We start from the raw sequence: 12,838 nt of genomic DNA on the forward strand, positions 1-12,838 counted from the left end.
ACGAGGTCGGGAGATCGAGACCATCCTGGCTAACACGGTGAAACCCCGTCTCTACTAAAAAATACAAAAATAAACTAGCTGGGCGAGGTGGCGGGCGCCTGTAGTCCCAGCTACTCGGGAGGCTGAGGCAGGAGAATGGCGTGAACCCGGGAGGCGGAGCTTGCAGTGAGCTGAGATCCGGCCACTGCACTCCAGCCTGGGCGCCACAGCGAGACTCCGTCTCAAAAAAAAAAAAAAAACCAAGAATATTACATGTATTAGAAATGAGATGTTTAAACTTCTTTTCTTTATAAATTCAAAAAAAGGAAAAATAATTTTAACATACCTCCCTCAAGCTCTCTTCACAAATAGTATCTCTGAGAAACTGTGATTCCATTTGACTACTGCGGTAAGCTAGAAGTAAAGCAAATTCTGGTGATGAACAAGTCAAAACTGAACTGTAAACTTAACTGTGGTTATCATTCAGATTGTTTCTGATCCTGAAGCCACCCACTGGGATCTTTCTGGGAAGACAGTAATGTAGCACAGCAAAGTATATTATAGCTTTAAGGCTCCAGGGTTTCTCCACTAATTATAAGCCCATGAAGGAAATCACTCTATTTCTCTGTAGTATGTCACTTCTCAGTGCATTACAATAACTAAGAAATAAAAATAAACTAAATATTATTTTACTGATCAACTTTTTATAATCCCAGAAAGGCATATACAACATTCAAATATTTCCTGAACTGAAAACTACTTATTATTAGTCAAGTAAGCAGAAGGCTGCTATTATTTAGCCTTCATGAAGCTCTTACTGCTGAAGTCCAGACAGGTCCCATCAGCCTTGACTGAATCCAGAGAGCTGCTGCAACTAGATGGGGTCCTGCTCAGGTTTTTTGTCAATACGCTGTTAGCACTTTTATCTATATCCTCTTCAGTATGGTGATCAAAAATCTGAAATTGTCAATTAAGGAATATCATCAAAATAAAACATATACTGTACACTTACGATGAACACTAACATAAATACTACTTCTAATATACAATGTATCTATAATTCATATGAAATATCTTAGTAAAGAATTAGAACAAGTAACAAGCATCTTAAGCCTAATTAGAGTTAAAAGTAATTTTATTGAATATAACTCTATGGATTATACTGTGTATGCAAATTATTTCTCATTATGTATCTAAGTTAAAACCAGATCCCGTGAGCTACCGAATGTTCACCTATCCAATTATTCAACTACTAGCCACCAATAGTAGGGCAACCACACTGCAGAAAACCAGACTAGAATATTGGCTGAATGTGGTGGCCCTGGCTAGAGTCCAGATAAACTTATTTCCAGGCTTTTCTACTTTCCTCTCCAGCTGACCAAGACTTCTTTAGCTGAGTAAGTTATGTGGTCCTGCTTTTACTATTTTAACCATTTGACTTCACAGCTTTAAATGCCATCTTCATTTACCTTCTTATATGCTTTTTGAAAACAACTTTTTTCTTTTCTTTTCTTTTCTTTTTTTGAGGAAGAGTCTCACTCTGTCACCCAGGCTGGAGTGCACTGGCGCAATCTTGGCTCACTGCAAGCTCCACCTCCTGGGATCATGCCATTCTCCTGCCTCAGCCTCCCGAGTAGCTGGGACTACAGGCGCCCGCCACCACGTATGGCTAATTTTTTGTATTTTTAGTAGAGACGGGGTTTCATCGTGTTAGCCAGGATGGTCTCGATCTCCTGACCTTGTGATCCACCTGCCTTGGCCACCCAAAGTGCTGGGATTACAGGCATGAGCTACCGTGCCCGGCTGAAAACAATATATTATTTTATCTAAATGCTATTAAGGGGGCTGGGCACAGTGGCTCACGCCTGTAACCCCAGCATTTTGGGAGGCTAAGGAAGGCAGATCACTTGAGGTCAGGAGTTTAAGACCAGCCTGGCCAACATTGTGAAACCCCATCTCTACTGAAAACACAAAAATTAGCCGGGTGTGGTGGCACATGCCTGTAATCCCAGCTACTGAGGAGGCTGAGGGAGGAGAGTCACTTGAACCTGGGAGGCAGAGCTTGCGGTGAGCTAAAATCACACCACTGCACTCCAGCCTGGGCAACAGAGCAAGACTCGATCTCAAAACACAACAAAAATAATAATAAATAAATAACAACCACATACTGCACCATGTCTGTCCCCACCAGGCTCTGAGGCTCCGTCCCAGAGCCATATCTGTGTCAAATTTTGCAACCACCCTGGTCCAAACTGCCTCGGCCACCCAAGCAGCCCCTGGCCAAAACACACGCCTATCATGCCAGGCAAAACTGCACCGCAGTCACGGGAGTCTTATAATATGAGAACGAATGGCGGCAATGGAGATGCAGTGGGCTGGAGTTCACTCCAATCAGCAATCCAGCTCAGCTTTACAGAGCAAGGCCTTGTCTCAAAAATAAATAAATGAATAAATACTATTATGTAAGCTCCATGAGAGCAGATTTTTGTCTGCATTCTGGCACATAAACAGTGCCTGGGGCCGGGCGCTGTGGCTCGCCTGTAATCCCAGCACTTTGGGAGGCCGTGAGGCGGTGGATCACAAGGTCAGGAGATCAGGACTATCCTGGCTAACATGGTGAAACCCCCCGCTTCTACTAAAAATACAAAACTACCGGCTGCATGGCTCTGTAGTCCCAGCTACTTCTTGGGAGGCTGAGGCGAGAATGGCGCGAACCCGGGGCTGAGCTTGCAGTGAGCCGAGATCGCTGCCACTGCACTCCAGCCTGGGAGACACAGTGAGACTCCGCCTCAAAAACCAGTGCCTGGCTGCCGCGGCTCACGCCTGTAATCCCAGCACTCTGGGAGGCCGTGAGGTAGGTGGGATCACTTGCAGTCAGGAGTTTTGAGAGACCAGCCTGATCAACATGGTGAAACCCCATCTCTACTAAAAGCAATAATTAGCTAGGCTGGTGCACTGTAATCCCAGCTACTTGGGAGGCTACGAGGCAGGAGAATCAACCAGGAGGCCAAGGCTGCAGTGAGCCGAGATCATGCCACTGCACTCCAGCCTGGGTGGCGGTGAGCCAGAGACTCCATCTCAAAAAAAAAAAAAAAAAAAAAGAAAAAAAGAAAAAAAAAAGGAAAAAAAAAAAAAAACAGTGCCTAAGACATAGCAGATTATATATTTATTGAAAATAGAATGCAGTCCGGGCGCGGTGGCTCACTCCTGTAATATCAGGACTTTGGCAGGCCAAGGTGGGTGGATCACCTGAGGTTAGGAGTTCAAGACCAGACTGGCCAACATGGCGAAATCCTGTCTCTACTGAAAACACAAAAAATAGCCAGGCATGATGGTGGGCGCCTGTAATCCCAGCTATTCAGGAGGCTGAGGCAGGAAAATCCTTGAACCCAGAAGGCAGAGGTTGTAGCAAGCCAAGACTATACTATTGCACTCCAGCCTGGGTGACAAAAGCAAAAGTCCATCTCAAAAAAAGAAAATAGAATGTTAATTTTCATAAAAGCTACTGTTAAATTTTACATTGCTACTTTCTCATAATTTCATGACTAGCCATCGCATGACATTATCTTACAGAGCCACTGAAATCACCTCCTATGCTTATCTTTTTAACAGAGTTGAAGCTTTGTTTTCTATGAAACTCTCATACTTCCTAATCTTTATTTCTCCGCCTACAAAATTTGGTCTAAGTGACAGATTTTGTTCTCCCCAAGTTATCCAAATAGTACTTGACTTAAAAAAATGTGTCGTCTTTCAATTAATACAAAATGACCTAGGCATTCTCCTACTCACTAAAGAAATAGACTCTCTAAGTCTGGGTGCAATGGTTCACACTTGTAATCCCAGCACTTTGGGAGGCTGAGGCAGGCAGATCACTTGAGGTGAGGAGTTCGAAATCAGCCTGGCCAACATGAGGAAATCCCATCTCTACTAAAAATACAAAAAAAAAAAAAAAAGAAATTAGCTGGATGTGGTGCCAGGCGCCTGCAATCCCAGCTACTCAGAAGGCTGAGGCAGGAGAATCACTTGAACCCAGAAAGCGGAGGCTGCAGTGAGCAGAGATCGCACCACTGCACTCCAGCCTGGGCAACAGAGCAAGACTCCGTCGCAAAAATAAAATCAAAATCAAAATAAAAATTAAATTAAAAAATAAGGAAAATGGACTCTCAACTTCCACATATCCTTATCAGCCAAGAAAATTCAGTCAAGCTTTACTTCATGCAGCTGGCAAAACAGAAAGGCTTTTTACTCCCCAAATATAACTCCACTGAAGATGACTTTTCAAGCTATATATACCCTCCCTAGAGATTCTTATATAAAGCCAAATTGACAAATCACTAGAGGTGACAATATTTACCTTTTGAAATTATACAATCATAACTCTGGCTACTTTTTGAACAATTTTCCATTTAATTTTTTTGTGACTATTTGTCACTTTAAATTGCTTTGAAGTCTAGCTGTTAGTCAATTAATTCCTGAAGGTTCTACATAATACTTCTCCAGCCCTGTAAGTGGAAATAATCATTTTCTGCTTGCCCAAGACTAAGATTAAAATTCAAGAATACCCACAATTTAAAAAAACAAAACAAAACCCAAAACTCAAGAACATTCCTTGGTTCAGGACAGAGCTCACCTCCCGATCTTGTGTAGTATCACTAAAGTTAATCTCATTTTTTCTGATTTTTTTCTCCTTACGAATATCTTCTTCTTCTTGTACCCACATTCTTTTTTGGCTATTGCAAGTTTTTTCCATTTTATTTTCATATGGTGAAATATCTTTTTGGTATGTCTCAATCAAAGCCTTTTCCTCAGTTTCTATGTTAATAGAGTCTGAAGAATTGATCTCATCAGGATATATAGGAAGATTTTCCTCATTTATATATTGAGAAGGACTTAGGTTCACTTTAGCTGCAACAGATCCAATGCCTGAATCTTTGCTGGAGACTGGCTGAATTTCTAAGTGATTTAAATCAGTTGTGTCTGCTGGAATCTGTTCCAGGTCATCAATACCAGTGACACTACAATTTCTCTTGTTTGGCAATCTAGGCAAAAAGATTCCCAAAGAACATCTCCTTACTTTATCTTTAAAAATTGTCTTTGATGGTAGACAGGTGGTTTCAGCTCCATTATGAGACTTTTTATTTTCTTCGTCTCTACTATCTTTAGCATTGCTGGAGATTATGTTAATATTACGTATTTCTGTAGCTTGCACTATACTCATATCATTGTGTGCCTTATTTCCTAATTCAAGTAATTGCTTTGGAAGGGGTGGTATATGAACAGTTTGAAAAGCTAAGAACTCTTCAGTTTTCCCATTCAAATTCTTCAGATTTGGTTTGATACTATGAAAACATGGAACACTAGATGTAATTACAGGATCTGGTGTTTCTTCAGCATTGACATGAGTTTGTATGACTTGCTTAGTTAAGTCTGAGTTACTGTGGAAATCCAGAGCTGTATTATAGTTAGTTGTTTGAATATTTTCCTTCAGTTCTTTTTTACAGGCTGCAGCAAACCACTTCTCATTATTGAGCATTTTGGGCTTTTCACATATGGGTGCAGAGGAATTTCCTATAATATTTAAACTCTTATTTTCAGCTTTAGACAGTATCACTTCATCTTTATTGATACTACTCTGTCCTTTTTTAGGTAATGGAGGTTGGTCAGTTGAGAAATGAGGCTGAGAAATAACACGAATATCATCAACAAAGACTTTCATTTGATCCTTTTGAAGCTTAAAAGATACTCGCTTTGAATTAAGTTTAGTCATCTCCCCCAGATCTTGACTATATACTAAAGTTTGATTAGCCAATAGATTTCGTGGCTCCTTAATCAGATCTTGATCTTTGTGCAGTGTTATAACACAGTCTAACTGTCCTTTGTTACTGGTTTGAATAACTTCTTCCTTCTTTAACAAAGGACAAGGAGCAGAGAGATGCTGTCCCTCAGATTCCAAGTAATATTCACTGGCAAAATCATTTGCATAAGCACGGTCATTTTGCACTGGGCAATTATTGGCTTTTTCCTCATCTTTATCACATAAGGGCATGGCACTACCCTCCAAAATATCAGTATAGGAAATAACATTTGGTAAACAGGAATAATTATCACTGGATCCACAAATAGCAGTTGCATGACTGCTTGTAAAGCCCACATTTCTTTTATCTCTATTATTTAACCGACAGCTTTCAATTTGGGCTTTTTCCAATGTACAGGCCTGTTCTACAACTTTCCCTATGACCTTTTCATCCATAGCAGCATTATGGAATTTGACAATTTCATTAGTAGTTTTATTAGTAGAAGCAAAGAGTTGTTGCTTTTGCTCACTGTGAACAACTTTGTTTCCTACAGCCAGTGCTTGTTTTTCAGCAATTTCTTGAACACAGCTATTATCTTTAGGAAAGGAAACACCCAAGTTTTTTCCTTTTGCTATTCCAAATTTAGGGTTCTCTTCAAGTATTTTCTCTGCGGCTTGACAGTCAATGAAAACAGTATCAGAATTGGTGACTTCCAGATCATTGTAATTATCTGTGAATAACACAGTTTTGTCCAAGGGCCTAATAGCTATTTCATTTGACGGGACAGTTTTACATTCTAAGGCAGTTGTGTGACTCCTAGTGACCTCCATGTCGTCCTGCCCACATGAATACAAAATAGTTTTAGAAGCCCCTGCAAAAGGCACGAAATGGAAGTCCTCTTTATTCTCCAGGGCACTTTTGTTACCTATTGCCACCATACAACTCTGGGTAATATCCATATCATTTTTATCATTCTCTGAAAATACAATGGTCTTGTCATTTTTTAGCTTAAGGCTTTTTCTTCTCTGACTTTTGCCTGATAGAGGTTCATTGAGAAATCCAGAATTTTGTACAGCTTTGATGTTTTTCCAAGTGGCTGATTTAGACAATTCCGTGTTATCAGCTACCTCTACAGGGCCCCTATTATTAGACCATTCCTCCAGAGGTGTTAGCTGGCTGTCATTTGCTACTAGACGGTCACTTTCACCATTTTCTGGAAAGAAAACACTCTCCTCAGTAGGAGTACATATCACTTTTGGTGTTCCTAGGCTTTTCCTTTGGGATAGTTCAAAGTTAGCTTGGTCTGTTCTTTCCTTTTCTTGGTAATCAATGAAAACAGTATGGGACTTTGTCATTTCTAGTTCATCATGATTATCTACAAACACTACAGTTTTGTCCATAGGCCTAGTAGTTATTTCATCTGGTGAGACAGTTTTACATTCTAAGGCAGTTGTGTGACTTCTAGTAATCTCCATGTCATCCTGCCCACATGTATATAAAATAGTTTCAGAAGTTCCTGTCAATGGCACCAAATGACAATCGTGTTTCTCTAATAAAGGTCTATGGTTTATTTCTACTGTATAACTCTTAGTGATATCCATATCATTCTTAACATCTTCTGAAAATATAATAGTCTTATCAATTTTTGGTCCGCCAACACTTTTCCTTCCCCAAATTCTGACATTTTGCTTTTCCTTTGGAAATTTAGGTTTCTGTATACTTTCGTCCTCTAACACATCCATAATACAGTTAGATTTAAGTACTCCACTTTTTTCTGTGGGACTTTTACCACATTTTTCAACTTTCACAGCTATCTGCCTGCTCGTTGTTAGCTGGCTAGTAGTGTGTTCTAAATTAGTTTTACCAAGTTCTTGTAGTTCAGAAGGACCAAATCCAATGACAACGGTGTGGCTCTTTGTTAGATCCATATTTTGCTCTTCCTCTGAACATATAATCATCTTGTCATGGCAACAGTCAGGTGTGGGATTGCTTAAACTTTTCCTCAGTGACCCAGCCAGTTTAGAATTGTGGCCTAGTACAGATTTCACTGTATGACTACTTATAGTAGTATCATGATTTTTCATAGAGGATTGTCCTGATGAAAATAATGGCTTTGTGGTAGAAAACAAAGATTGTTCACATGAAACTGTATTTCTATTAGCTACTTGTTTATCAAGAACTCCACCACAATAGACTACATTATGGCTTGTTGCTATCTCCTGATTACAATCAGCTGACTGAGGAGAATCTTTACCAAGGTAGGGCAAAACCTTCAAAACCCGATCTTTGTCTTTGTTCCAGGTATCGGTTAAGCTGTTTTTGGTTATCATGTCTGGCCGTTGAAATGGTTCATTATGACTTTTGGTCATTTCTTCACATTCATCTGAAGAGCTTTTGTTGTGAGAGTGAGATTCACTGGTATTCTCCGGTGCTAGATTGTAAGTTGCAAGAGGAACTTGACTTCCTAAGTTACTTGTGTGACTTTCAGTCAAATCCATATCTTCACCTGCTAAGAGTTCAGTCTTTCTATCAGTCAATGAAATAGATAAAGGATTTGACAGGCTCTGCTGTATTCTTTCCTTAGATATATGAGGAAGTGAGTTACAATTTACATTCATTTTCCCATCTTCTGATGTGGTCATATGATTTTGGAGCATCATTTCTTTTTCAGGTGTTGGTACAGCTGCTATTTGCACATTTGATTGATCTTGTTTAAAAATCTGATTATCTATTGCAACTGTATGACTCTTGGTAATGTCCATGTTCTCCTCTCCGGAATAAATAGTTTTCTCTGTGAGACAAGACATAGCATCTGGATTGCAATACATTTTAGAATAATTACTGTCATGCTTTAGCAAATTTTTCTCCTCTCTCATATTTGAGAAACATTTGGTCATTTCCATGGCATCATTACAACTAGAATAGAAAACTGTCTTACAACCTTGAATACATGGATTAGAACATACAGATTCTGGGGTCATGGCTAATATTCTGGCATCTTGATTACAAGTCTGTGAGACTATGTGAGTTTCTGCCCCCATATGACTTCTGGTAATATGTATTTTGTCTGCAGGGTTTATGGAAGGGTCTTGAAAAGCAGCATTTTGTTTACTCTTAAAATTTATTTTACTTCCTGAAGCTTTAGTTCCATAACCTGTTGTTACATCCATGGCATTATGAGTTTGATTTTCTATTTCAGAAAAATTATTTGTTGCAGGTAAAATCTGTATAGTGTGGTTAAATGTCAAGTCCATAAAGTCATTGCCATAAATTGTAATATCATTACCTTTAGATTCCCTCGAGTTGGTCTCACTGGATGTGGGAATCAATGTCTGAATATTGGCTGTATGACACTGGGTGAAATTCATCCCATCATCTTTTTCTCTAAAGATTCTAGTAACATTACTGTTATTCTCATCTTTATTAAGAGATATATGCATTTGATGTATAGAAGAGGCACTATTTGATTCATTGGAATAAACAGGTATCTCAAAATTTTCTTTATCAGGCCCATTAGGAAAAGCATTACATTTTCCTGTTTTCAATCTCTTTATGAAATCATTGAAATTTATTTTATTTTCTGAAGAAGTGCTTTGATCCATGGAAAAATTTACTTCTTTTTTCATTCTTGAGTCCTCAGTGTGAAGCTTTAAATTAGCTAGAAATGATGTGGTATCTATCTTCGTGGACTTTTCACTTTTGGGATTATCTAAAAGGCCTTTGGTAATCATTACAGTATGACTTGATGTCAGGTCCATCTGGTTTTCATCTGAAAAGATGACTGTCTGGTCGTTTGCATGTTTCCTTTCATGGTTATGTTCTATAATTGAAAACTATAATGAAAGCAAAATATAAGAGATCAGAACAAAAGCAAACTTTTAAAAAGGCATTTTACAACATGTACTATATAAAAAATCCTCAGTGACGGTTTCATAACACATTGGTTTGTTTGAATCAATGGTGTAGTATGTTGCATATAATTTGTCATTAAAAATTATTCTCGGGAGGCCAAGGCAGGCGGATCACGAGGTCAGGAGATCGAGACCATCCTGGCTAACACGATGAAACCCTGTCTCTATTAAAAAATACAAAAAACAGGCCGGGCGCGGTGGCTCAAGCCTGTAATCCCAGCACTTTGGGAGGCCGAGACGGGCGGATCACGAGGTCAGGAGATCGAGACCATCCTGGCTAACAAGGTGAAACCCCGTCTCTACTAAAAAATACAAAAAACTAGCCGGGCGAAGTGGCGGGCGCCTGTGGTCCCAGCTACTCGGGAGGCTGAGGCAGGAGAATGGCGTGAACCCGGGAGGCGGAGCTTGCAGTGAGCTGAGATCCGGCCACCGCACTCCAGCCTGGGCGACAGAGCCAGACTCAGTCTCAAAAAAAAAAATAAAAATAAAAATAAATAAAAAAATACAAAAAACAAAATTAGCCAGGTGTGGTGGCGTGCGCCTGTAATCCCAGCTACTCGGGAGGCTGAGACAGGAGAATGGTGTGAACCCGGGAGGCGGAGCTTGCAGTGACCTGAGATTGTGCCACTGCATTCCAGCCTGAGCAACAGAGTGAGACTCTGTCTCAAAAAAAAAAAAAATTATTCCAGGCTGGGCACAGTGGCTCACACCTGGAATCCAAGCACTTTGGAAGGCTGAGGCAGGAGGACTGCCTGAAGCCAGGAGTAACAAAGTAAGATCCTGTCTCTACAAAAAAATTTAAAAATCAGGCACAGTGGTGCATGCCTATAGTCCCAGCTACTAGGAAGGCTGATGTGGGAGGACTGCTTGAGTCCAGAAGTTTGAGCTGTCATGAGCTAGGATCACATCACTGCACTCCAACTTCGGCAACAAAGTAAGACCCAATCTATTAGGAAAAGAAAAAAAAAAATTCTAAAGTCTGTGAGTAATTTACTTTTTAGGGTTATGGGACAAATTAAAAATTCAAGTTTAATTATACACCCACTAGAATGACTAAAAAATTAAAAACACTGACAGCACCAAATGTAAACATGACGAAAATTTAATTACTCTATTGAATAGGTCATTCTTATCCTAAATTTTAAAAGTCTAGGAAAGGCATAAGTCCATGACGGCTAATCTATGTTACATTCTAGACTGGGCTTGGTGGCTCACACTTATAATCTCAACACTTTGGGAAGCCGAAGCAGAAGGATCCCTTGAGCCCAGGAGTTCAAGATGAGCCTGGGCAACATAGTGAGATCTTGTGTCTACAAAAAAATGAACAAAATTAGCTAGGTATGGTGGCATGCACCTGTAGTCCCAGCCACTCAGGAGGCTGAGGTGGGAGGATTGCTTGAGCCCAGAAGGTTGAGGCTGCAGTGAGCCAAGATTGTGCCACCTTCTTGTAGGAGATAGCTTAAAAAAAAAAAAAAATAGGCCGGGCGCGGTGGCTCAAGCCTGTAATCCCAGCACTTTGGGAGGCCGAGACGGGCGGATCACGAGGTCAGGAGATCGAGACCATCCTGGCTAACACGGTGAAACCCCGTCTCTACTAAAAAATTCAAAAAAATTGCCGGGCGAGGTGGCGGGCGCCTGTAGTCCCAGCTACTTGGGAGGCTGAGGCAGGAGAATGGCGGGAACCCGGGAGGCGGAGCTTGCAGTGAGCTGAGATCCGGCCACAGCACTCCAGCCTGGGCGACAGAGCGAGACTCCATCTCAAAAAAAAAAAAATATATATATATATATATATATATATATATATATTTTACACTCTGTGCTACAACTTTTTTTTTTTTTTTTGGTGAGGACACAGATTAACTCCTTGCTACTGAAAGTATGGCCTACGGACTTGTGTACTAGTATCACTCAAGAAATAGTTAGAAATAAAGACTCATATGCTCTTTAAACTTTGAGAGGTACTGGTATACTGTATCTCCCATTATTTAAACTGGCAGTGACTTAACTACCCTTAAGTTAATTGGAAAGCTAGGAAGCCTTTCCAGTTTATGCTGATTCATTTTATTAAGTCATCCCTAAATTATGCCATTATCATTGAACTGTGTTTTCTGTTTTAACAATCAGAAGACATTAAAATATGAAGGTATTTGCATGAACTCTTACCTCCTTCTGTTGCATCTGGGTATGAATGGGAGCAGAAAGCAATGTGTTCATCCCTATTTAGAAAAAAGAAAAAACTGTAGTCAGAAAATATATCACCGAGCCTGACTTTCCTTTTCTTAGGTTCTTCATCAGTTACAAGTATTTACTAGAATTTAGCAGTAACTAAGCCCTTAAAAACTTATGTATTAAATTTTTTTAAAGTTTTAAAAAATTGATATATAACAGTGGAACATATTTTTGTGTTACGTGATATTTTGATATCTGTATACATTGTGTAATGATCAAATCAGGGTAATTGGAATATCCACCACCTCAAACATTTATCTTTTGTGTTGGGAACATATTAAATTTCATAAGACTTTTAATTGTCCTACGTTAGTGACAGAGAGACCAATAATTATTATATCCTCTGTGTGGCTGAAATATTTTTATAATGTGGTGGTGATTTTAAAGATGGAAAGTCTGGACTACTACTACTTATTATTATTATTATTATTGACTTCTCTGTTTTTATTTCCTGGATAGTAGAAGTCCCATGAAGAAGAACATCAAGTGATGAGTCTGAAAGGTTAGGGTAGGATTCTGAAGGGTCTTGTATTCTATGTTAAGGAATCTAGACGTTCCCATGATAAGACATTTGTGTTTTATAAAAATAATCCCATTATAAAATATAATGCATTTTAGAAAAATAGTAAAAAGTAATAAGAAGAAGTAGATTCAAGAGAAGATAAACCAATAAGGAAGTTACTACAACAGTCCAGATTAACGTAAGAGGTCATGTTAGACCAAAAGAGCAATAAAAATGGAAATAAAGGATTAGACTCAAGACTTATTTTAGAACTACAAATTATACTTTGTAAATAAGGAAGGGATTCAAAAGGCTGTATTAAAACAGGAAATACATTTAAAAACACTTACATTTAAAGTTTAAAGGCAAATCTTTAGAACATACTAAATAATTTATAGCAACTTTGAGTACATATAATGAAA

At 39.2% G+C, this 12,838-nt stretch overlaps 1 protein-coding gene across 6 annotated transcripts in view; it reads right to left on the minus strand.

The window, feature by feature from the left end:
• KNL1 (kinetochore scaffold 1) overlaps positions 1-12,838 on the minus strand; it is a 71,733-nt gene that overhangs the window by 35,774 nt on the left and 23,121 nt on the right. For all 6 annotated transcript variants that reach the window (XM_031668830.1, XM_031668834.1, XM_031668833.1 and 3 more), the window contains 4 exons: positions 11,849-11,901; positions 4,610-9,607; positions 798-936; positions 326-393 (listed from right to left, as the gene is read on the minus strand). In XM_031668830.1, the coding sequence (XP_031524690.1) occupies positions 326-393; positions 798-936; positions 4,610-9,607; positions 11,849-11,901 (5,258 nt within the window). The remainder of the gene's footprint in view (positions 1-325; positions 394-797; positions 937-4,609; positions 9,608-11,848; positions 11,902-12,838) is intronic.

Source organism: Papio anubis, chromosome 7, assembly GCF_008728515.1.
Source record: "Papio anubis isolate 15944 chromosome 7, Panubis1.0, whole genome shotgun sequence".
In the NCBI taxonomy this organism is placed as follows: Eukaryota; Metazoa; Chordata; class Mammalia; order Primates; family Cercopithecidae; genus Papio; species Papio anubis.